At 33.9% G+C, this 23470-nt stretch overlaps 5 protein-coding genes across 5 annotated transcripts; 4 read left to right on the top strand and 1 right to left on the bottom strand.

Annotated features, from left to right (window-relative positions):
* The first annotated feature begins 1882 nt into the window (after positions 1–1882).
* LOC149386630 (putative 2-oxoglutarate-dependent dioxygenase AOP1) lies at positions 1883–3589 on the top strand. The gene is made up of 3 exons (XM_089627115.1): positions 1883–2284; positions 2641–2962; positions 3197–3589. The coding sequence occupies exons 1-3, from the start codon at positions 1899–1901 to the stop codon at positions 3449–3451; spliced, it is 963 nt and encodes a 320-aa protein (XP_089483241.1). The 5' UTR covers positions 1883–1898; the 3' UTR covers positions 3452–3589.
* Positions 3590–5452: 1863 nt separating this feature from the next.
* LOC149386629 (putative 2-oxoglutarate-dependent dioxygenase AOP1) lies at positions 5453–6650 on the top strand. The gene is made up of 3 exons (XM_089627242.1): positions 5453–5852; positions 5961–6282; positions 6366–6650. The coding sequence occupies exons 1-3, from the start codon at positions 5479–5481 to the stop codon at positions 6609–6611; spliced, it is 942 nt and encodes a 313-aa protein (XP_089483368.1). The 5' UTR covers positions 5453–5478; the 3' UTR covers positions 6612–6650.
* Positions 6651–11873: 5223 nt separating this feature from the next.
* LOC149386628 (putative 2-oxoglutarate-dependent dioxygenase AOP1) lies at positions 11874–14007 on the top strand. The gene is made up of 3 exons (XM_089626914.1): positions 11874–12329; positions 12527–12851; positions 13502–14007. Exons 1-3 carry the CDS (start codon positions 11953–11955, stop codon positions 13754–13756), a joined length of 957 nt encoding a protein of 318 aa, XP_089483040.1. The 5' UTR covers positions 11874–11952; the 3' UTR covers positions 13757–14007.
* Positions 14008–15612: 1605 nt separating this feature from the next.
* LOC149386627 (putative 2-oxoglutarate-dependent dioxygenase AOP1) lies at positions 15613–17298 on the top strand. The gene is made up of 3 exons (XM_089627074.1): positions 15613–16046; positions 16140–16461; positions 16883–17298. Exons 1-3 carry the CDS (start codon positions 15673–15675, stop codon positions 17114–17116), a joined length of 930 nt encoding a protein of 309 aa, XP_089483200.1. The 5' UTR covers positions 15613–15672; the 3' UTR covers positions 17117–17298.
* Positions 17299–18099: 801 nt separating this feature from the next.
* LOC149386626 (putative 2-oxoglutarate-dependent dioxygenase AOP1) lies at positions 18100–19391 on the bottom strand. Its single transcript, XM_089626870.1, has 3 exons — positions 18977–19391; positions 18534–18855; positions 18100–18429 (listed from the first exon to the last, which is right to left on the bottom strand). Exons 1-3 carry the CDS (start codon positions 19348–19350, stop codon positions 18169–18171), a joined length of 957 nt encoding a protein of 318 aa, XP_089482996.1. The 5' UTR covers positions 19351–19391; the 3' UTR covers positions 18100–18168.
* Between the last annotated feature and the right edge of the window lie 4079 nt (positions 19392–23470).

Raw genomic sequence — 23470 nt, 5'->3', positions numbered from 1 at the left:
CATTTGGCGCTTTGCTAATGTTTACATTTAATAAACTGATTGACAACTTATTATTTTCAATAATATAAATGTTATATTTTCTAGATATATTTACATTATTACATTTTAAAAACATTGTTTTCTCGATTCTTGTGTCAAAATATATACTATTTCTGCAAATATAAAAAAATTTATAAATGTAAATTATAAATTAAAATGATGATAAAAAGAGCATAATCGTCCAAAATGTGAGTAAAATTATTATTTTTAGAATTTCAAAAATCAGCCATTACTTATTTTTCTCTAATTAAACTAGATTGTCTAGATCCAATTTGAATGAGATGGTTTATATTTAATATATTCCGTACCAACTAGTCCATATATTCTCGTTTTCTATAAATATAGGAGTAGGACACAATATTAATTTATGAAAAAGGACAACATTTCATGGTCGGTATCCAAATTAGTCAAATGTAGGACGATCGGATCACATCAAACATCCTTGTTAGTCATATATTTTAGGTGTACGTATGTATTGGTTGCTTCTTCACACTAACAACATATATATGATTTCCGTAGTCCAACTCCAAACTCCAAACTCCAGAGCGGGCCATAATCGCTATCAAGTAATAATTTATCAAACCACCCACAAACACCTCAATTTTCTTCCTTATATAAAATAATATCAAAATTAATTATCTATAAAATATTGCAATCATGACAAATAACCAAAAAAAAAAAAAAAATAGAGACAGAAAAAAAATGTTACAATACTACAATAAGTGTACTGTTCTTGTACGACAAAAATATTTTAAGTGCTAGATACATGTCACTTACATTGAAACAAATGAATCTAAAATTGATAAGAGTGCTTATGTAACAATGGTTACATCGCTTTTTTTTTCTTTTTTTCTTTTTTGGAACCAAAATGGAATTTCAATCAATAATTGTGTAAAACACTCATATTGATATATAGGAGAAAAATATTTTAGTACAGGGCACAACACAAACTTAAGTTAGAGGGAATCTAATACTAAAAATATCAGATACAGCTCATCTCGTGCTTGCTAATTTCGACAATGAGAAAAAAAAATCGAGCACATATAAGACTCTTTCAAAGTACTCATAATGGTTGATGGAAATATTCATTCAACCGCGGTTAGCTGATCATGAATGAAGAAGATAAATCTTCTAGCTGTATAGAAAAAACATCCAAAAATCATATAAATCAATCAAACGAGCTCCTCCAGGTCGAAGCACGCCGCGGAGGCGGTGGCGGCAGCGCTAGAAAAATCTAGGGAGAGAACAGAACGTTTTTCTTGAAAACTTAAATGTAACAATCGCTGCTTTCTATTCCTCTTTTTACATAATTTTAATTTTTAAAATCGTTGCCACATTCTCATTTGAAGAAATAATATTATTCTCTGGCCCTGAGTAGCATAAATGCATTTCATTCGCCAGTGCCTATCCATTAACAACTAAATTTTTTTAACCCTAATTTTTATGTTAAAAATGTATGTTAAAATAAATTTGCTTTGTTATTTTTAAAATTTTCCCTTTATATGTATAATAATATGCACCTTTAACTCCAATTCATAACTAGCTCCGTGCAACATTGTTATAAAACTCAAATAATCTGTCATTTTTTTTTTTTAATCTCACATACGTATCATCACGCTTTTCAACGTTATTCTCTATTTAAAGAGGATTAATATTCACATAAAAATTAAAAATAAAAATCAGATAAATAGTGATGGAATAATTAATTAAAAAATATCGTTAAAGTAAGAGATAAAACATTTCGTTAAAACTTAAAAAGAGTATCCGGTCAGATACATATGTTTGTGTGGTTATATATATGTTTCTGTCTAATAGATTTCCATCTTATTAAGAAAAACACAAATAATTAGTCATAATAAATGGAATCTCATCAAATAGAAGAAAACGTTCCTGTTATAGACTTCAGCGATGAAACCTTGAAGCCTGGATCAGATTCATGGCTATCGGCGTCCAAACAAGTCCGATATGCCTTGGAAACGTACGGCTGTTTCGAAGCTGTTTTTAACGGAAAAGTCTCGCCGGAACTTCACAGCTCAATCTTCTCTTCAGCCGAAGAGCTGTTCGATCTCCCAACGGAAACCAAAATGATCAAGACGAGCAATAGGCCAGGGTGTGGCTACGCGGGCCAAATTCCCATCATACCCCTGTATGAATCATTAGAAGTTGACAATCCAACGATTCCGAAAGAAGTAGAGCGATTTTCCAGCGCTATGTGGCCTTCAGGGAGTAATAATGATAGTTTCAGGTATTATATCATTACTAAGGGCGTTATATAGCTAAGTAGCGAATTAAAATTAATCAATTTGTAAAATATTAAAGTTTGTCTAAAATCTGCGAAATATTTTAAATTCAAATATCGGTATTCAATAAAAAAAAAAAATTTACCGTATGATTACATTATATAAATCGTCAAAAAATTAAATGACAATTTTAAAAAGAAATTGAACAACGTAATTTTGTTGACATCTTGAAACTTAAGACTATTTTTTTTATCAATAAGTTTCAGATGCTTATTTTGTATCATTTTTCCTATATGGTGTTTGAGTTGTCTTTTGATCTCTGTGCCCTAACAACAATGTTGATTATTATTATTATTATTAGTGAAACTGTTCGTTCCTTCTCTAAGCCGGCTATGGAGTTATATGAAACAGCGACAAGAATGGTGCTTGAGAGCTATGGATTAGGGAAGCTTTATGAGTCTTTAATGGAGAAGACTTGCTACGGCCTTCGATTCTTCAAGTTCAGAACCCGCGACGAAAGCGAAAGTGAGATCGGAGTTCCCACTCACACCGACAAGACTTTCATAAGCTTGCTGTATCAGAATCATGTTGGTGGGCTCAAGATTCGAACAAAGGACGATCGATTCATCGGCGTTGAACCCAAGTTTTCATCGTTCATATTCATAGCTGGCGATGCCTTAATGGTATATATTTGATCATTGATTCTTATATATGCACTATATATTATTTCGCCATTAAAAAAAAAAAAAAAATTAGACGCAACTCATCAATCATAATATTTATTAATACAAAATAGCTGACATATTTCAGGGAATCTCAAGGGATATGAATGATATTTCTCTTTCTTATATTGCATTGACCTTATTATTGTTAAGCTTGTACACGATACATTGAACTTTTTTGAGGATGTATTTCAGGCATGGACTAATGGAAGAGTACATGCTTGCGAGCATCAAGTGATGATGAAAGAACAAAGTCCGGCGAGAATTTCCGTCGGATTGTTTTCATTTGTGAATGACGTCATGCATGTTCCTGAAGAGCTGGTTGACGATGAACACCCTTTACGCTACGAACCATTTGATCATTTTGGTTTCCTTAATTTTTATTTCTTCCAAGGAGGAACACAGTATGAATATCCTATCAAAGCATACTGTGGTGTGCCTGAAAATTGAAACCCCTTTTTCATCAAGAGATCAGAATTTATCAAAGTATGAAGGCGTGGTGTTTATGTTTTATAATTTTGTAATTTATTTGTTGTACTCGAAATAAATTGCATTTATTGAAAAGTTGAACATTAATTTGTACCTTAACCCCTTTATTTAGTTTATTTAATTAATTTTTGGCATAGAAAATTAGTAAAAAAAAGAAAAATTGATTAAAGCAAATTAGTCAAATTGAAACGCTATAGTTTCAATTTGACCAAAGTTTAAATTTGTTTAGTAGAATAGCCATGAGAAATTCATTAACGCCAGCCTATTACATTAGTACCATTCACCTGTTGTCGCCCAAATGTCCATTGTTAATTAGAAGAAAAAAAAAAAAAGAAAAAAAAAAGTAAAGATAATGATGACTTCTCAAAAATCAAGAAACTAACACCTAAACAAGCAATCTCATAACAGTTATTTTTTCATAAAAATCACAATACAGATTCCTCTCTCCTTGGACAAACCCAGAATCACAATGCTAAATCAGAGAAAAGAGCAAGAGAGATTTTATTCAAATCACGCAGTAATTTCAGAAATGGTCAGTCGTTCAGAAAAAAAAAAAAAAAAAGTGAACGACATCCTTCTTGACAGAAAAGAAAACGACATTACCTTGAAAAAACGACGTAAACAGGAATGGACATCGTTCGTTTCAGAAAACGATATAGTATTAAAAATGACGACAGCTACACGGTCATAAAAACGACACAGTATTAAAAAACGACAATGATATGGTCTTGAAAACGACATCGTTCTTTTCAGAATAAAAAAACGACAGTATATAGAAACGACATCGTTTGTTTCAGAAAATAAAAAACGACAGTATATAGAAACGACATCGTTCGTTTCAGAAAATAAAAAAAACGACAGTCTATAGAAACGACATCGTTCTTTCAGGAAATAGAAAACGACGATCATTAAAAAACGACAATGGTATGGTCTTGAAAACGACATCGTTCGTTTCAGAAAATAAAAAAAAACATCAGTCTACAGAAACGACATCGTTCGTTTCAGAAAATAAAAAAAACGACAGTCTATAGAAACGACATCGTTCTTTCAGGAAATAGAAAACGACGATCATTAAAAAACGACATTGTTCGTTTCAAAAGATAGAAAACAGAAAACGACATAATCTTAAAAACGACGTTGTTAGTTTCAGAAAATAAAGAGGAGACATCAAAATGGGTCGGACGATCTGAATATTAATATAAGAGGAGAGACTTTATGAACAAGTTCTTTCTCTTATGACGTCAGCTACCAAGTCAAATGAGCAGAAAAATAAAATTGAAAAAGGTCGGACTTTTTTTTTAATGTTGTTGCAAAATATATATAAGCTTAGGCAATAATGCAGCAATTAATAAAGCGACATACTTATTTGCATATTTTGTTGCTGATTGATCTATAATTTATGAATTCCTCCATATCTTTTCGTATCATGATGTGATCTTACGCATCTTTAAATTATATCGCATATATAATTATTCATTTTCATTTTTTTTATCAATATTATTCATTTTAATGGTACTTTGACAATGACATAGATGTAAACCTTTATATTTCGATAAGAAGGGGTCTCCATATAGACACTCTCATCTTTATGCTATAATTTTTTTTTTTTTATCATAATTTGAGCTTGATATAAAATTAATTTTTGTGTACTTTTGAAAATTAAGTCTTTTTTTCCTCTAAAAAATCTTCTCTCATTGGATTAGAGTTTCAGAGAATATTAATTTTATAGAACTTTTTTTATTGAATATAGTACAATTAATTAAGGGATATCAACGTCAGTCTGATATATCATATTCATATTTACTAATGTGCATTGTACAAGCTGGTGCAGAAAATCTGTCTTTATAAATCTGAAATAAATTATTGCTGAAAACATGGATTAGTCTCGATGATAAATAATTTTATCATTATATAATAAGTCGATAATAATGCTTGATATATACCGCCATATATATACCTCGGTAATATTCGGTTAGGAAGTCAAAAGTATGGAGTCTCAATTAGAGCATAAAATTCCAGTCATAGATTTCACCAAGAAAAACTTGAAGCCTGGCTCAGACTCCTGGGTTTTGGCTTGCAAACAAGTCCGTTATGGGTTAGAAGAGTATGGGTGCTTTAAAGCTGTGTATGATAAAGTTGAACCACAACTTCATAATTCAATTTTCACCGCAGCTGAAGAGCTTTTTGCTCTACCAATCGAAACCAAAAGGCAAAAGACTAGTGATCGACCCTGGTCAAACTATGTCGGTCAAAACCCTCTCATTCCTCTCTACGAGTCAGCTGGACTTGACAATCCTACAATTTATGAGGCATCTGAGTCTTTCACTAGAACTATGTGGCCTCAAGGAAATGATATTTTTCGGTACGTTATAAACTATAATAAATTATTTCTATTGTTTTTTAACATTTTATTTACGTGTGCATGGCTTGTTTAAGACTTTAAGGTTTTATTTTCTTGATCAAATATTAGTGAAAGTGTTTGTTCCTTCTCAAAACCGGTGGTGGAACTTTATGAAATGGCTACAAGAATGGTGTTGGATAGTTATGGCTTGGAGCGACTCTATATCCCTCTAACGGAATCGACTTTTTACCGTCTCCGGTTCTTCAAATACACCGCGCCAAAGAAGGACGAAACGAACGTGGGATTGCAAACTCACACGGACAAGACCTTCATTACCATCCTTCGTCAGCATGAAGTGGAAGGTTTGCAGATAAGAACTAAGGACAGTCAATTCATCGACGTCAAACCCGAATTCTCGTCTTTCTTGTTCCTCGCCGGCGATGCGTTCATGGTAATCTAATACATGTAGACGTATATTTAAATTTTTATGAGAGGATTTGAATTTTGACTTGATTTTTTTTTTTCTTGTTTTAGGCGTGGACTAATGATAGGGCAAGAGCTTGTGAGCACAGAGTGGTATTGAAAGACTTCAAGGATAGATTCTCGCTAGGGTTTTACTCGTTTATCGACGGAGTGATTCATGTGCCTGAAGAGCTGATCGACGAGGCAAATCCATTGCGATATAAACCAATTGATCATATGAATTTCCTTTCTCAGTTCTTCACAAATGGTGCATTAAGATATTCGGCTTGTCCTATTAAAGACTTTGCTGGTCTTTGATGTGTAACGTTTTTAATCAAGTTTATTTTGATATGTTGTATGATAAAATTGATATATATATATATATATATATATATATATATATATATATAAATTAAGTTGAATCTCATGGTAAATTGAGTTATAATGTTATAAAAGTATTGATGATAATTGTTAACTTATTTTCCTCTAGAATTGAGTTATTATTATTATTATTATTATTATATATATATACACACACACACACACACACACAACACACACAATATTTCAAATTGGTCTTGATGATAATTGTTAAATTATTTTCCTCTAGAATTTTAGGGGTATATTAATATGTGGTTTTGGCACACCTATAATAGTTAAGAAAAATAATATACAACATGTATATATTTCCACGTAGGACTACTTTTGTCTCAAATAGTTTTATTTGAACCCGGGTCCTCTGTCCACTTTTAAAGGAAAACCTTCTGTTTGTTAACAGTGTTAATTCTTCCCTTCCATAAAAAAAGAAAAAAAAAAGTAAAAATTATCGCATCGAGCTGGCCTAAGGAAGGAGGTTCAGGATGGTGCACTTATTCTCTGTCGTTCGTTCGTCGGAGCATGCTCGGTAAAGAGACGTTTTCTTCGTTGCCAGAAGTTGGAAAAAATTAGAAACAAAAAATTATATGTGAATCGTTTGATTGAACTGAAAAAAGAGAAATTATTAGTAAGCGTATATACAGCCATGCACTAAGACAAATGATAGTTTTAATTAGACGCGACATCGCGCGTCTGATTGTATGCGCGACATATAGACGAGAGAAGTCGCGTCCGTATAAAGCAATTTAATTTTTAAAAATTAAAAACTAATTTGTACATACCGGAAACTAATCTCACCGAGAGAATTTGTACATGTCGGACGGTGCCAAAAACGGAGCGATGGAGGCTCGGACTCGACCCTGGCAGTTCATATCAATGGAGTGACGGAACTCCAGTCTTGGGTGAGTGATGGAAAACAGAGAGAGCGAGAGATGAAAAAAAAAATTAAATTAAGAAAAAAAGAATATAAAAATGAAACGTTACGAATACGTACCAAGGGGGCTATTGGCCTGAGCCAATACTCTGTCGCAGACGTGGAGAGCCAAGGGACCGAACTCTAAGCGTCGAGGACGACTAATGGACATGGGTGAGGCGTCGACGGAGACCAATGGCAATGAAATAGACCAAGAGAGTGAGAGAGACAGAGAGAGAGAGAGAAAGAGAGTGAAAAAGAGAGAATGAGAGAGAGCGAGACATATAGACTCACCAAAACTCTCATCGATCTAAGAGTGCTAAAATTCTTAGAGAACGAGAGTGAGAAATTGAGAGAGAGTGAAACAGAGAGAACGAGGAGAGCGAGTCAGAATGAGTGAGGAGCGACTCACCAGAACGAGCGACGGAGGGGCGGATGGGAGGTCGAATCGCGAGGCTGGCCTAATTGGGAGCAATCAGATAGAACGAGAGAGTGATTGAGTGAGAGAAGGAGAGAGATCGACTTACCTCAATGAGCGGCAGAACGCGGTGGCGATTTTTTTAGAAATATCAAGCGGAGAAGAAATTCGATCGAAGAAGAGAGAGAAGTATATATCGGTGTAAATTTGGCCATTTGGGATATTTATATTTCCAAATAACCTAGAAATAAAGAGACGAAGTCGAGTCTATTTTGTTTTAAATCTTCAGACGCGACTAGTCGCGTTTGATTCTCAAATATATATTTCGACGAAAATAATGGAGACAAATTTTTCCTCTCCTATTTTGGTAAATTCATATAGACGCGATTTTTCATATGGACGCGACAAATCGCGTCTATTCACAGACGAATTTAACAAAAAGCGGGACAAATCTCGCGGTCAAAATTTTGGGGGAAATTTTGATTTGGACGAGAGTTATCGTGTCTGAAAGCTATATTATCATGTCTGAATCCTTTCGTGTCTAAAGACACAGTTTGTAGTAGTGATGACCGTTGAAGACACCAAAGATTTGAAGCCCAAATTAAGTGAATCGTGATGAACATACGTGTCTTCCATATTTCTCTTCCGCCCTTATACCGACGTGGCTCTGAACCTGCCTCTCTCCACTGGGTGACACAGGAATTTGTCTCTGTCGCTGTTGGATGTACTATACGGTGATGGCAAAAAAATTGGTTATCGTAGTGCTCACCGGGGTGGGAAAACAAAAAGGTAAAATATTTTTTTTAAATAGACGAAGTAACGCTATTTACAATTACAAGTTACAACACAAAAAATTACATGTATAATGAAGAATGACGTGTCAGAATACTAATGAGGCGACAGAGAAGGGAACATTAACTGAGGACAGATGATCTGGGTTAGTTTTATTTGGCTGTAGTATTCGTATTACCCATCCCCTATTATATGGTGCCACCACCGACTTTATAAACTACTCAATAATTCTTTATGTTTTTAGACAAATTGTCACATCTACTACCATTTTAATAACATTTTCTGTACCACGTGTAGTTGTTTTACAGGATTAGATGCCGAGAGAATAACAATCCGTCAACTACAAATGTTTGCTAAAACTCTCGGGAGAAGCTAGTGGATATCTTTGATAGAGTGAGATTAGCGTTAGCGTTCATATGAGTAGAATCGTTGTTCAAACCCGAAATCCCGACCTAGTTAGTTCCGGTGAAATCGTGACCCCCTATTTTCCCTTTATTGAAAACTCGTGTTTAATTCATCGCTTTTGTTTTATTTAGTACCATCTTTTCTTGGAATCAATTCGCTACAAGTTAGAGTAAATCATTGAAATCGCTAGTACTTGTGAGTTCTACACTCGTTACTTCATATTTATATTACTTGGACGACACGTACGCTTGCGTGTGTTAATTTTTAGCAACAAAATGCATATTTTTTTTAGTTTAAATGAATGGTCTTTGCTCAAGATGAATTTTGGGTTTCGAATTTGATGAGCTTGTACTTCGTTATATTTTGATTTTGATTTTTTAAAATTATTTTGATTTACTTTTAGAAAATGAAAAAAAAAGGTGATTTCATTAAGGTATTATGATCATTTGATTTTTTTTTTTTTTTTTTTTTATAAAATCAACCTAAAATCATAAAAAGGCCATATTTGACTCATTAAGGTATATATATATTCTATTTATAGTTATGTAAAACTATATATATGATATTTTCTAAAAATTGTGAGAATAATCATTTCGATGATGAATGGTGTCTTCCTTTTATTTTACACGTGGCCGTTATTTATATATATATATATATATATATATATTCTATTTATAGTTATGTAAAACTATATATATGATATTTTCTAAAAATTGTGAGAATAATCATTTCGATGATGAATGGTGTCTTCCTTTTATTTTACACGTGGCCGTTATTTAACCATCAATTACTACGCACATGACGCCTTTCAAAAATATAGTTGCAAAAGTCAGAATCTCTTGAAGAGAGTCGATTAATAATGAATATATAGTACTGGCGTCTTTCCATTAATAATGTTGTCATTACATTGCTGATTGTACTATTTATTTTATTTTATTTTATTTTTAGAAATGAAAAGGACTACGCTGATGTGAGGGGTTTTTTTTTTTTTTTTTTTTTTTTTTTTTTTTTTGTAATGTTTGGGCTGCAATTGTGTTGTGTCTTCTTCTGCAAGGCTTAATCAAATCTTGATGATCTAACAAGATCTACAGCTTGCGCTGTTGAACTTATTTTAATGAAGGCTACTATATTAAGAAAACTATATTGGTGACATCAGGTTTTTATGCACGCCAGCCTATGACAAAGAACCCAATAAGTCGATAATTAAAATCGAACAATTTCAGATCAAGAACTGAGAAAACTAAAATTATATGATTCGGTTTTTTTGGACTACATTGGCATTTCATTACTGGTTGATTCACCGGTTCTATATTTCTAATTTGTGCTTGGACTAGAACATACCGACTTTAAAGACTGTCCAATGGTAAGAAAGAATTGAGAAACAATCACAATTGAAGAGTGTACTTGACATAAAGTTTAAGTTGGGTAGTTTAATTAGGGTTTGAGCCCAAATTCGAATTAATAAAAAAAAATCAGATCAAGGAAGAATAAAATAACACTAATAACACAGTCCTTCACCTTAAATGCAAGAGCTGCATCTACTTTTTTACAGCAGTATTCAATAATCTCAAATCGGGGATTATGTTGTCAAATTCTCTCCATATCTCTGCCAAAAAAAAAAAAAAAAAAAAAAAAAAAAACAACAACAACGGGGTCAATAATATAATAGAGAAAAAAAAAATTCAAACCCAAAATTTCCAAAATACCCTCCACTAATTATGTATAATATAAAAAAATTCTGTAAGGTCTTCGTAGCGTGATCAATGATGAAATATCTTCAAATTGGATGCGATGATTTACTTCATTGGGACGCTCTAATTCAAGTCTAAGATGGCTCATTCATTAGGAGTCATCTATTAACTTTATAGGAGTCTGTACAATATAATATTTTATGAAAAAACTATGCAGATGCAATTATATAGAGATAGAATAAAACAACATCGGTTAAAATTTTACGAAAAAAGAAAGACTACTGTATAATTTTATTAAAAAATATGCACATTTTGACTATTGCCCTCAAAATAGTTTAGTCATGACTATGTCTCTTTTTATTTTTATTTTAGTGCAAGTCTCAGCATTCAAGTGAGTATCTAAACGTACGTAAATGATACATGCCCACAATACAAAAATGAAGATTGATACACATTAAATAAATTCAAATAAAATATTACGTAAACACATACAAATAATAAAACCCAATTAATGCGTAATTTTTTTTACCCTATTTTTAAATTTTTATATGGACAGTTAAAAGTATGATATCCACATCATCAAGTCTATGATCGTATGTATTTAAACTTAAAGTAATTAAGATATTATTCATGAATCAAGCATAAAAATGTTTATGTGGATAATACCTTTCTGTCAGTTATCCCTCCGGTTTCACTTAATGATATATACTAAAGAGACGAAAAATAACTACCACAAAACCAACATTTTATAAGAGATAAAATATAGCATGTAAGACTTCAAGGTACGTTTAATATGTGGTAACGACTGAAAGCTATATATGTACAAATGGCATTTAGGATATTCGTTAATCAGTTTAATATTCTATTAGATGTACGAAAACTAGATAATATTCATAGAGCTTGGATTTTTGCATTTGCAATGTTATGATCTTAATTAAATATCAGAGAGCCCCTAGCTATAAGTAGTCAGCAACTACACATCTCGTTTTATCCTCGTAAAATTATAGCCAAGTGAGGTAAAATAATTTTAAGATTAGTTAAGATATATATAAAAAAAAAAAAAAAATGGGGTCTGTGACAGACGAGCGTAAAATCCCAGTCATATACTTCACCAAAGAAAACCTAACACCGGGAACAGCTTCATGGGCGTTGACCTGCAAAGAAGTCCGGTCAGCGCTGGAACAGTGTGGATGTTTCGAAGCTGTTTTCGAAAAGTCTTCACCGGAGATTCACAACTCGGTTTTTGCAGCAACCAAGAGCTTGTTTGCTCTTCCAACGGAAACCCTATCGCAACCCACCACCGATAGGCCTGGTTTAGCCTATACGCCAAATTGGAACTACAATCCTCTCTTCGAAACTCTCGGAATCGATTACCCTTCATCCCCACACAGAGTCGAAAATTTCACCAACATCATGTGGCCTTCAGGAAATGAAAATTTTAGGTACAATTTATTTATTTTTTGGGAAATAGTTTTGAGTTTTATAGGCATGATGTAATATTATAACGTAAAATTGATTAGATTTGGGAGAAGACTTATTTCTTTCTCGAAGCTAATCAGTGAGAGCTACAATTTTTACATGGTTTTGAGTTTTACATTCATTATGGATGAAATTGTAACGTGAAAATAAATTATACCAGGGAGAGCGTTCTTTCGTTCTCGAGGGTGATAACAGAGCTTTATGAAACGACGACGAGAATGATCTTCGAGAGCTATGGGGTGGAGAGATCTTACGAGTCTGTTATGGCTGCGACTTTCCCGCGTCTGAAACTGGCCAAGTACAGAGCTCCGAAAGAGAACGAAGCGAAGTTAGGGCTTCGAACTCATACCGACAAGACGTTCATAACCATAGTGCATCAACACGAGGTCGAGGGTTTGGAGATCAAAACTAAAGATGGAAATTGGAGCGATGATGCCAGACCGTCACCTTCGTCTTTCGTCGTCTTTGCTGGCGATGCATTCTTGGTAATATATCCCTTTAACTTTTTTTTAAGGATTTTTACTCTTAATTTCATTAACAATTATACAATATTTCCTACCCTTTGAATTTTTACCATTTTTAAAAAATATCACTTTTTAAACAAACCCAATTTTCTCTCCATATAGTAGTATCCAGACTTTGTCCAAAAACACCTCATTTATAACTTATATAGTCTTTAAATTTAGGAAGCCTGATGGTTGAACTTAGTATATATATATATATATATATATATATATATATATATATATTTACATTTCTCGTGATATATATTTTTTTTGGTATCATCTCCCTAGCTTTATTTTCGGTATTAGTCCAGCGGAAAATGGATGTATAAAAAAAGACTAATTTTTAATGCATAAGTTGCTATATGACTAATTATTAAAAATAGATAACTAGTAAAAATTTAAATTCAAATAATATTTTATTAGATTTTTAATTAACTATAATTCTTGTTTCTGATAATATATGTAATGAAATAATTAATGATATGGTTAAAGAGCACATTAAAATTAATCCTTTTTCAATAGAAACATCAACTATTAGAGGGGCTATAGAATTTCCCAAAATATGTGAAATTTAAAAACAGTATTAATCTTTTTTTTTTTTTCCTGAAAAAAATGTATATATTTGTTAGGCGTGGAGTAACGATAGGGTAAAGCCTAGCGAGCATCGAGTTGTGATGAAAGAAGCTGGGAAAGACAGGTACGTGATTTCGCTCTTCACGTACATGGAAGGAGTGCTTGATATTCCTGAAGAGCTTGTTGATGAAAAGTACCCTTTGCGATACAAACCATTCCATCACATGAACTTCATGAAGCGCTTTTTTGTCGATGAAGATCCGGCTCTACAATACTCTCCTTGTGCTATCAAGACCTTTTGCGGTGTTTAGCAAGAACGCACGTACCGGGACATATATAACGTCCGTTCTAATGTTCAATAAAATGTTTCTTAGTACTCCCTGTGTCCCTTATGAGTGGTTTGATATGCATTACCAAGATAATATTTTACCCTTTATTATGAGTTTGGTGGTTTGTATTTAACATATATGTTTCAGTGGTGTACTTGTATATAGATATGGTTATTGTGCACTTGTTTGTTTGTTTTTTTTAATGATTAATGAATAAGATCGGTTTGTGTGCATTATATTTGTCTACTAAGAAAAAGCCCATGAGCAACGTACAATTTAATGCATGTCGTTTTTTTGGTAAATGTCCTTGTATACAAAATAATAGAAAGAAATGATCACATAAATACGTTGAGGTGCTGATCTTATTCTTAAGTCTTAACAATCGGATTCACTTACAGTCATCGGATCAAGTTTCTCTATGATCTATATAGAGAAATGTGTATCCTAGTGTTGGTTAGACAGATAGAATAACAGAATTACATTCTTTCATCGCTCAAAATTTCTCTAGAAGAATTTCTCTCAAGAACCCTAGAATTTGGGGATTTTCGGTAGAAGATTGTACTCAGAGTTAAGTTTGTAATTGTTCAATAAAGTTGCTAGATGTAGATCACATTGATCGAACCAGGATAAATCTGTCTCTTCCAATTATCTGTTTTTTAATTAGTCTTTAGGTTGAAAGATCATTTCTTGCGTTTCAAGTTTCGTCTGGTTTGTTTGAACAAACAAGAAACAAACGCTACAATAATAGTTTCTTGAAACCATACTTATACACTTAATATATATGTCACATAATTCACTAAAAGTAAATACATATAAGAATAATAATTATGTTGAATTCTCTCTTTCTCAGACTTTGAATGAGAAAGTAAATAATTATTATGTTGAATTACTAAAGTAAATAATTATGTTGAATTATTAGACTTTTGAGCCCCCATAATATATAGAATACTTATAGTGAGAAAGACTGCACACAATCTTCAAACCCCCTTTTCAAAAAAGTTGCCTTCGTCCGTGCATATATATGGCTCAGTGGCGTGCATGTAAATTTCATAGAAACGGATTGAAACTAGAAAATATAAATTTACTTCAATTCTTAGAGTCTTGATTTCTCAATTCCAAATGTTCAAGCATATAATGTATAGACTTGCAAAATTTTAGATATAAAACAATGTAATAAAAATAAATAATGATGTATTAGGATGATGTTTTGTTTTTCAATTTATTTGGATAAAGCCGGAGCTTAATTTTATGAAAGCAACCGCGGGACTGGTGTCACAATTAATCCAGCCATCCTTTAAAAAAAAAAAAAAAAAAACACCATCACTATGTCCTTAAGTATTACAAAACTCAAGTACGTTGCCTGCTTTGAATTCTCAACCCTAAATTCTCAATTATCAATAAAAACGAATATTAACGCTAATAATTGAAGTACGGAGTTGCCTACTATAATTGAACACCCTTTCTTATATAAATTGTTAATAATAAAGTTCGGAAATTTTTTGGAATATCTCACACAATGCCTCAAGAAATCCTAATTATATATGAGATAACTACAACATGTACGAAATAACGTTATATAAGCCGTGGTCCAAAAATTTGAAAACTGACTGAATAGACTAATAGTACATCAAAATCATTAATTAGATTAGAGGTCTCAGACTTTTGGCACCAAAATTTTGTTCGTAAAACATGTAGATAAGCATGAAAACAAATACAAATAATTATAATGATTTACAGTACAGGCCGTAAATTAAATTTATAAAGTTCGTTGTCATAGTTGCTTTTTAACTTTGTTTTTATCACGTAGGAAATACTATATTAGACTACACATCTACAGCCATTTCCTAAGCATAGTTATATAGTTACAGTTATCCTTAGAATTTATATTATATATCATCATGGGCTCTGAAACTGAGCTAAAAATTCCTTTGGTGGATTTCACAAAGGAGAATTTGAAACCCGGAACAGATGAATGGTTCTCAGCCTGCAGCGAAATCCAAAGCGCCTTCGAAGAGTATGGCTGTTTCGAAGTCGTCTACGACAAAATTCAAATCGAGCTTCACAGTGCAGTTTTCGCAGCAGCAGAAGAACTGTTTGATCTTCCATTAGAGACTAAAACCCAAAAAACAAGCGATAGACCTTATCATGGCTATTATGGCCAGTATTCTAATGTCCCTCTCTACGAGTCACTAGGAATTGACCACGCAACAACTCTTCAAGGAATCCAAAAATTTACCAACCTAATGTGGCCATCAGGAAAAGAAGATTTTCGGTGACTTTTTCCTTTATTTATTTACATATAATATTGTGCACGTTTTATTTAATCGTCTTATATTTTACTCTTGCTTTTATTTGTATTGAGTAGAGAAAGCGCTCACTCCATTGCGATGAAGTTGGGTGAATTGTATGAAATGGCAACAAAAATGGTGTTTGATAGCTATGGCGTGGCGAAACATCATGAGTCAAACATAGCGTTGACTTCATACCTTTTCCGCTTCTTCAAGTACAGAACTCGCCGCGACGACGAGACTGACTTGGGATTGGTGTGTCACACGGACAGAACATTCATGTCAATAGTTTACCAGAACCAAGTCGAAGGTCTACAAGTTAAAACCAAAGAGGGTCAGTGGATTGATGTTAACCCTAGTCCAACCAAATTTTTAGTCATCGCAGGCGACATAATTGGGGTATGTGACTTCTTTAGTTACAATTATGTATATTTTTTTGTTAATTATTTGTGTTTATGTTATAGATATACATATCCTTTAGGCTTTGAATTAATAAATTGGATGTTGAATATATTATATAAAAACTAAGTATTTAATAATAAATTAGACATCAATTCTAGGTATTAAAAAAAAAGTTAGAAACAGTTTTGGATAATCTCAGCTACGGATTATATGGATGAATTGAATAATGTATAGAATAGAAAATATGGGGACCATTGCAATTAAGTCTTCTAATATTAGGATTTCAACTACTACTTTTTTAATGTGTAAAAAACAAAATATAAAACGAATACATAGAATTTTCAAATTTGTAATAGTAAAGTAAATTATTATTATTATAAATCGTAAGTTGATGGTTTTTATTTATTTATCTATGAAGGTTTGGAGTAGCGATAGGGTTCGCCCCTGTGAGCATCAAGTGATAATGAAAGAAAACAAAACTAGATACTCAATAGGATTATTTGCATTTATAAATGGAGTGATTGATGTTCCTGAAGAGCTTATTGATGAAAAATACCCATTACGTTACAAACCAATAGACCATTTTGGGTGGCTTAATTTCCAAGCACAAGGAAGAGCTCCGTATCCCATCAAAGACTTTTGTCGTATTTGAATCAGTTTATATATCTAATGGTTGTGTTGTACGAATAAATTGGTTGTTTCAGCTGATGTTGCATGATCCTTTTTAAATAATGCCTGTATACTATATGGTTTGAGTGAATATATGTCGTCTTACCTTTTGAATAAAAATTAGGTCTTTTATGTATGGTTTATTTTTTCTCGACAACATGAAAATGAATGATTATTGTTGTGATAATTATAACTAACTAAAGCACATAAAACATTTTCAAACAATCTCTCAAAAATTAAAGAATCATTCAAACAAAAGAAAAAAGCAAGGATACTAATGTAAAAAGTGATTTAGCTAAGTAGTCAATTTAAATCATTGGATTTACAAAATAGTCAGGAATTATATCAAATTGATGAAATAGTTAAAATGTACAATAATCAAGTTTAAAAAAAAAAATGTTGATCTTATAAAAAAAAATTGACAGCATAATTTTTACTTATTTTGCTGAAACTTTGAAATTTTAGCTATTTTTAATTAATTAATTTAAAATGGCTATATTGTATAATTTTTCCCAAAAACTATAATAAAACCCAATAATCTTACGTACAAAATTTTAAATGTTGTTTTCTTTGCAGTTTGGAGGCTCTCGAAATATGGAAAAGCAATGTCCCGACACATGGCGGAACAAAAAAACTGAAAAAGTATGAAAACAAATACCTCTCATATAGTCTCACCTTTTTTAAAATTAGAAAATTACCACTTGTAATTATATTATATATGCTAATGTTCACAATTTCACGCGATCATATTTTAAAACTAATATATTATATATAATTAGTTATATTTTTCTTAATATATCTTTAAATGGTATTTTGTGGCAAAAGTCTATATTTGTGATAGAGTGAAAGTATTAAACATCTAAGTGATAGTGGCCCACTTAAGAAGTCTATTACCCTTATTACAAATCACCTCATATACAAAAGGAGAGCGAGATAGATATATTTCCAACAATTAAACGATCCGACTTCAATCAAGAAGAATTTATATAAGCTAAACATAGATTTCACAACTGAGAAAAGCATGAGCCAATTTAATTACGCAATGACATGTACACCGCAATAAGCTTGAAGAGCGGATTCATTTCTCTGATCAGGTTTTGCGCGGAAGAACTCCATGAATTTAAAATGGTCAAAGGGCTTGAACAGCAAAGGATGTTGTTCATCAATTAGCTCTTCCGGGGCTTTCACAGTGTAACCTCCGTTGAATGAACAAAACAGCCCGACCGAGTATCGTTCCTCGCTTCCTCTCATCATCACACGGTGCTTTGCCGAGCGAAGACGACCATTTGTCCAAGCCTGAACTCATGAAATCAACCTATCAATTTTTCCAATATATGTTTTTTTGTGATGGAGATGAAAAGAAAGGGGACATAAAAATAAAAAAATAAAAAAAAACTCACGTGGAGAGTATCGCCAATCACGACAGTGAAAGAGTCCAGAGAGGGTCGGACTGAAAACCACTGACCATCCTTGGTTTGAACCTCTAAGCCCTCAACCTGGTTTTGATGCAAAATAGTGACGATGTTCTTGTCTGTGTGAGCGCTCAGCCCGACCTTTGCGTCGGTGGTTTGAGGTCCTTTGTATTTCATCATCCTAAGCAAGTAGTTTGTTGATCCCATGTGCTCTTCCATGTATTTTTCAACCCCCAAACTCTCCAAAATCATTCTTCTCACTAGTTGATCCAACTCCGTTAACTGTTCAGAGTAGGATTGAATTGTATTGCTGTTCCAATAGAGAATAATGACGATTATATATTGTTATAGTAATGTTAGCATAAACTCTCAAACTTATAACTTGGTCATGACTACGGTAAAACGTAAAGAAAGTGAGAGAAAGTACGTACCTGAAACTAGGGTTTCCTTGGGGCCAAAATATAGAAGCCAGAGATTCCACTTTTGGGAGATCCTCGGAGTCGTCGATTCCCATGCTCTCGAACAGCGGAATAGTCGGATATTGACCGATATAGCCGTGGAAAGGTTTCTCTGAAATATTCCGTTGTTTGACTTCCAAAGGAAGGTCAAAGAGCTCTTTGAGTGTCTCAAAAATGGCTTTCCTTAGCTCTATATGAATCTTGTCGAACACTGCCTCGAAACAACCGAACTCTTCGAGTGCTTTTCGAACTTGGATTCTCACTGAGTCCCATTCAGGTGTCTCAGGCTTGAGTGAAGAGAAATTGATGATCGGAAGTTTGAGAGTGACTGGAGTTTCCGAGGCCATTTTTTCAGTACACCTATTTCCTATGTTAGTTTTTTCTTTCTGTTTGCTCTTGTCTGTGTTTTTTACTGATTGTTATAGGTATATATGGTTTTTTTTATTCCTTCTTTCTAACTAAGTTATTTCGACTTGCGTTTGCTGCGTCATCTGTAAGTTGTATTATTTAACAGAAAATTAGGAAAATAGTTAATTTAAACATTTGACATTGCTAAATAGCCAACGTTTAATAAATCTTAGGAGTACGTAGCCACTTTCAGACGTAAATCTAAGGTAAATAGCCAACGTTTGATATACGAAAATAGCTATTTACTTCAGATTTACGTATGATAGTGATTTTTTACCTAAAATTTATCAAACATTGACTACGTAGTAATGTCAAACGTTTAAATTGTCTATTTTCCTAATGGACCCATTATTTAATGATAAAATCGGATTTCAAGGATAATACTTAATTTATGGTGAAGTATGGTCTTTCTCACGTAATTTTTTTTATTGCTATTTGACTCAGACAGCGATGGAGGAGTTGAAGTTGGGAGGCATATATAATTTGATAAATATATTTTTAATTTTTTACGGGATATATATAAAATGTTATTTCAAGCTAGTCATCACTACATTAATAATGTAGTTTTGAATTGACTAGTATATATCAAAAAATATATAATTGGAAGGTTGGTCATGTTTTCATATATTGGACTCAATTTTAATTTTTTTATTAGTTTTAAATGTTGAATATCGATCAAAGAATAATTCAGGATATCCTTATATATTGAGAAAACATAAACTTTTTGTAACGTATTATTGTTTTAAGTTTTAGCAGCAAAACGTTCGAATTAATTAGATAAAATTTTAAGACTAGAAGAGGAAAAAAAAACTAATATATTTTGATTCTGATATTTACAGTTCTTTATAATTGCTGGAAGAAGTAAAAAATAAGCTAAATGGATAGCTTTAAATGACTTTGTTAAATACTAAGGATGCAACTGTATTGAGATGTACTTAAGAATAAATTAAAGTTATAAGAATTAGGTTTGTCATGATTATGCGTGCATGGTTATCTACATCTTATTTATAAATTTGGATATTATTTTGAGTGTAATTTGGCACATGGAACAAGCTGCCAATTTCTTTATATGCAATGCATTAAATTTTCTCTTTAGAAAATATATTTTAAAGGTATTGGATCTAGATCTAGTTGCTGAAATTTGTATAGATTATTACATGGTATCGTCCAAAAATTATGTACACTCTTCTTGAGTACTATAATAAGGTACCGTTGTAAAAGGAAAAAAAAATTACAAGATCGAGATCACTGCCAGCTTGATTCCTTTCGTCAATTTACATTCCAGTCTCTTTATTGTCCTCATAAAACCTTAGCTTTCAAAGAACTCTGTCATGTCCATAAAATAACTAAAAGCCATACAAAGTGACTAGGGTGGGGAATTCAGATCTTTCAATTCTCTTCTCAAATCTTTAGGCATCATACACAAAATCTTATGTCCACATGTCCATGAGCAAAACGGGTTAGCTGAAAGAAAACATAGACAAATTAAAAAAAAAAATGGAATTGCCCTTCTAGCTTAAGCCTCAATGTCTTTCAAGTTTTGGGATGAAGCTAAAGCTAGCCATATGGGATCCTGTGAGATACCATTTCCCGTATTATTGATACCATATGGGAAATGAGAAAAAATCGTATTGTGAAATGTGGTACCGGGATTTTTATCCCAAAACCATCCGGGAAACGGGACAGAACTGGGATCTCCGTTTAGCACCATTTAGTATCATATTTTTAAAATTGTATTTTTTAATTGAAAATATAAGAATTTTTTAAAATGCATTCATGATTAAAAGAAAATGAAAAAAAATAAATATGGGATATATGAGAATCCCGGAATCGCGAAATATGGTACTGAGAATTTCCGGTACCATGAAAAATGGTTCCGGGATTTCTCAGTACCATTATTTACGGTTCCAGGAGTCTCACTTTGTGGGATCGATTCGGGGCCGGATACCTGCGGAATACGGAATATACTAGCACAACACAATATATATGCCTCCGTGGCTCCAATCCAAACAATATAATCAACGGAAAAATAAAAGAACGAGACAACGAGATTTACCCAGGTTTGGACCAAATGTCCTACGTCCTGCTTGGAGAGTGGTTCCACTAACAAATAATAATCCGAGATTACAAAGATTACAAGCCTCCACAACTTTCTCTTTTCTCTCAAGGATTTTTCTCTCTTGGTTGTTCTAGGTTATTTTTCCTCTTTATTTCTCTCACCCACTTTTCCTCTCTATTTGTTTTCTCTCAGCCGCACAAAACAACCACAACACTTTTCTTTATACACATAATAAAAAGGAAATAAAACAATAAAGAAGTGGGACCCACACTTAAAGCCACGTTCACAAATCTCCACCTTGGCTTTAAGGAGAACTGAGAACGAACAACAACCCACACCACCGAGAACCACCGTAGAACCACTCTCCACGTCCTCCTCTAGTTGCTCAACTTCGCAACGTTGATCAAGTCGCAACAATGCCGAAACTTGATCCCCGTCACCGCCTTCGTAGCCATATCCGCCGGATTCTCGTCCGTGTGCACTTTCTCAACAACCACGGACCCCTCGGTGACCACATCCCGAATGAAGTGTAGCTTTACATCGATGTGCTTCGTCCTCTCATGGAACATTTGGTTCTTGGTCAAGTGTATCGCGCTTTGATTATCACAAAACAACTCCACCTCATTTTGTGCGATCCCGAGCTCACCGATCAACCCCTTCAACCAAAGAGATTCCTTCACGCCTTCCGTGGCGGCAATGTACTCGGCCTCCGTCGTAGAAAGTGCAACTACCGGTTGTAATTGTGCCTTCCAACTCACCGCACAACCAAACAAGGTGAACACATATCCGGTCAAAGACCGCCTCTTGTCCAAGTCACCCGCAAAGTCCGCATCAACATATCCTCTCAACTTCGCCGCACCTTCATTTGCCCGTCGATAGAGTAAACCAACATCCGAAGTTCCTTTAACGAACCGAAGGACCCACTTCGTTGCCTCCCAATGTTCTCTACCCGGGTTGGCCATAAACCGGCTCACAAGGCTAGCCGCGTACGCTAAATCCGGTCGTGTGCACACCATGGCATACATAAGACTCCCAACGGCACTCGCATAAGGAATCCGCTCCATGCTCGCTCGACCCTCCTCGGTCTCCGGCGACATACTCGCGGAAAGTTTGAAATGAGCCGCCAAAGGTGTTTGAACCGCCTTTGCCTCCGACATCCCGAACTTGGCCACCACCTTCCGAAGATAACCACCTTGAGACACGAATAGTTCACCGCGTCTCCTATCTCGTGTGATTTCCATCCCCAAAATTTTCTTGGCCGGTCCCATGTCTTTCATCTCAAACTCGTTTCCCAAAAGCCGTTTCACGTTGTGGATTTCGTTCTTGTTCTTAGACGCTATCAACATGTCATCAACATATAGCAACAAGAATATTCCACTACCATCAACCCACTTGACATACACGCAACTATCAAAATTGCTCCGCGAGAACCCATTTCGTACCATGAACTCGTCAAACCTCAAGTACCATTGTCTCGGAGATTGCTTCAAGCCGTAGAGAGATTTCCTAAGAAGACACACCTTATCTTCATCTCAAACCTTGACAAAACCTTCCGGTTGAGCCATTAGAATTCTCTCCTCGAGATTCCCATGAAGAAATGCGGTCTTTACATCCATTTGCTCAAGCTCTAAATCATGTTGATTTACCAAAGCGAGCAAAACCCGAATGGATGTGTGCTTCACCACGGGGGAGTAGATCTCGTTGAAGTCGACCCCTTCTCTTTGTGTGAAGCCCTTAGCCACCAATCTCGCCTTGCTCCGCGGCTTTTCAAACCCGACAATGCCTTCCTTTCGTTTGAACACCCACTTGCAACCAACTACACGTTGATCTTTAGGCTTGTCCACAAGTACCCATGTCTCGTTCTTGTCAAGTGATGCCATTTCTTCTTCCATCGCACACTTCCATAGCTCTTTGTCTTTGCTCATCACCGCTTCCCGATACGACCTCGGTTCCAAGTCTTCCAACTCCTCCGCGGCAACCAACGCAAATGCAACTAAATC

Source organism: Urtica dioica, chromosome 9 (genome assembly GCF_054948205.1).
Source record: "Urtica dioica subsp. dioica isolate 48M chromosome 9, U.dioica_male_clone48M_v1_H2, whole genome shotgun sequence".
Classification (NCBI taxonomy): domain Eukaryota; kingdom Viridiplantae; phylum Streptophyta; class Magnoliopsida; order Rosales; family Urticaceae; genus Urtica; species Urtica dioica.
This window is presented reverse-complemented; position numbering and strand designations above follow the sequence as displayed.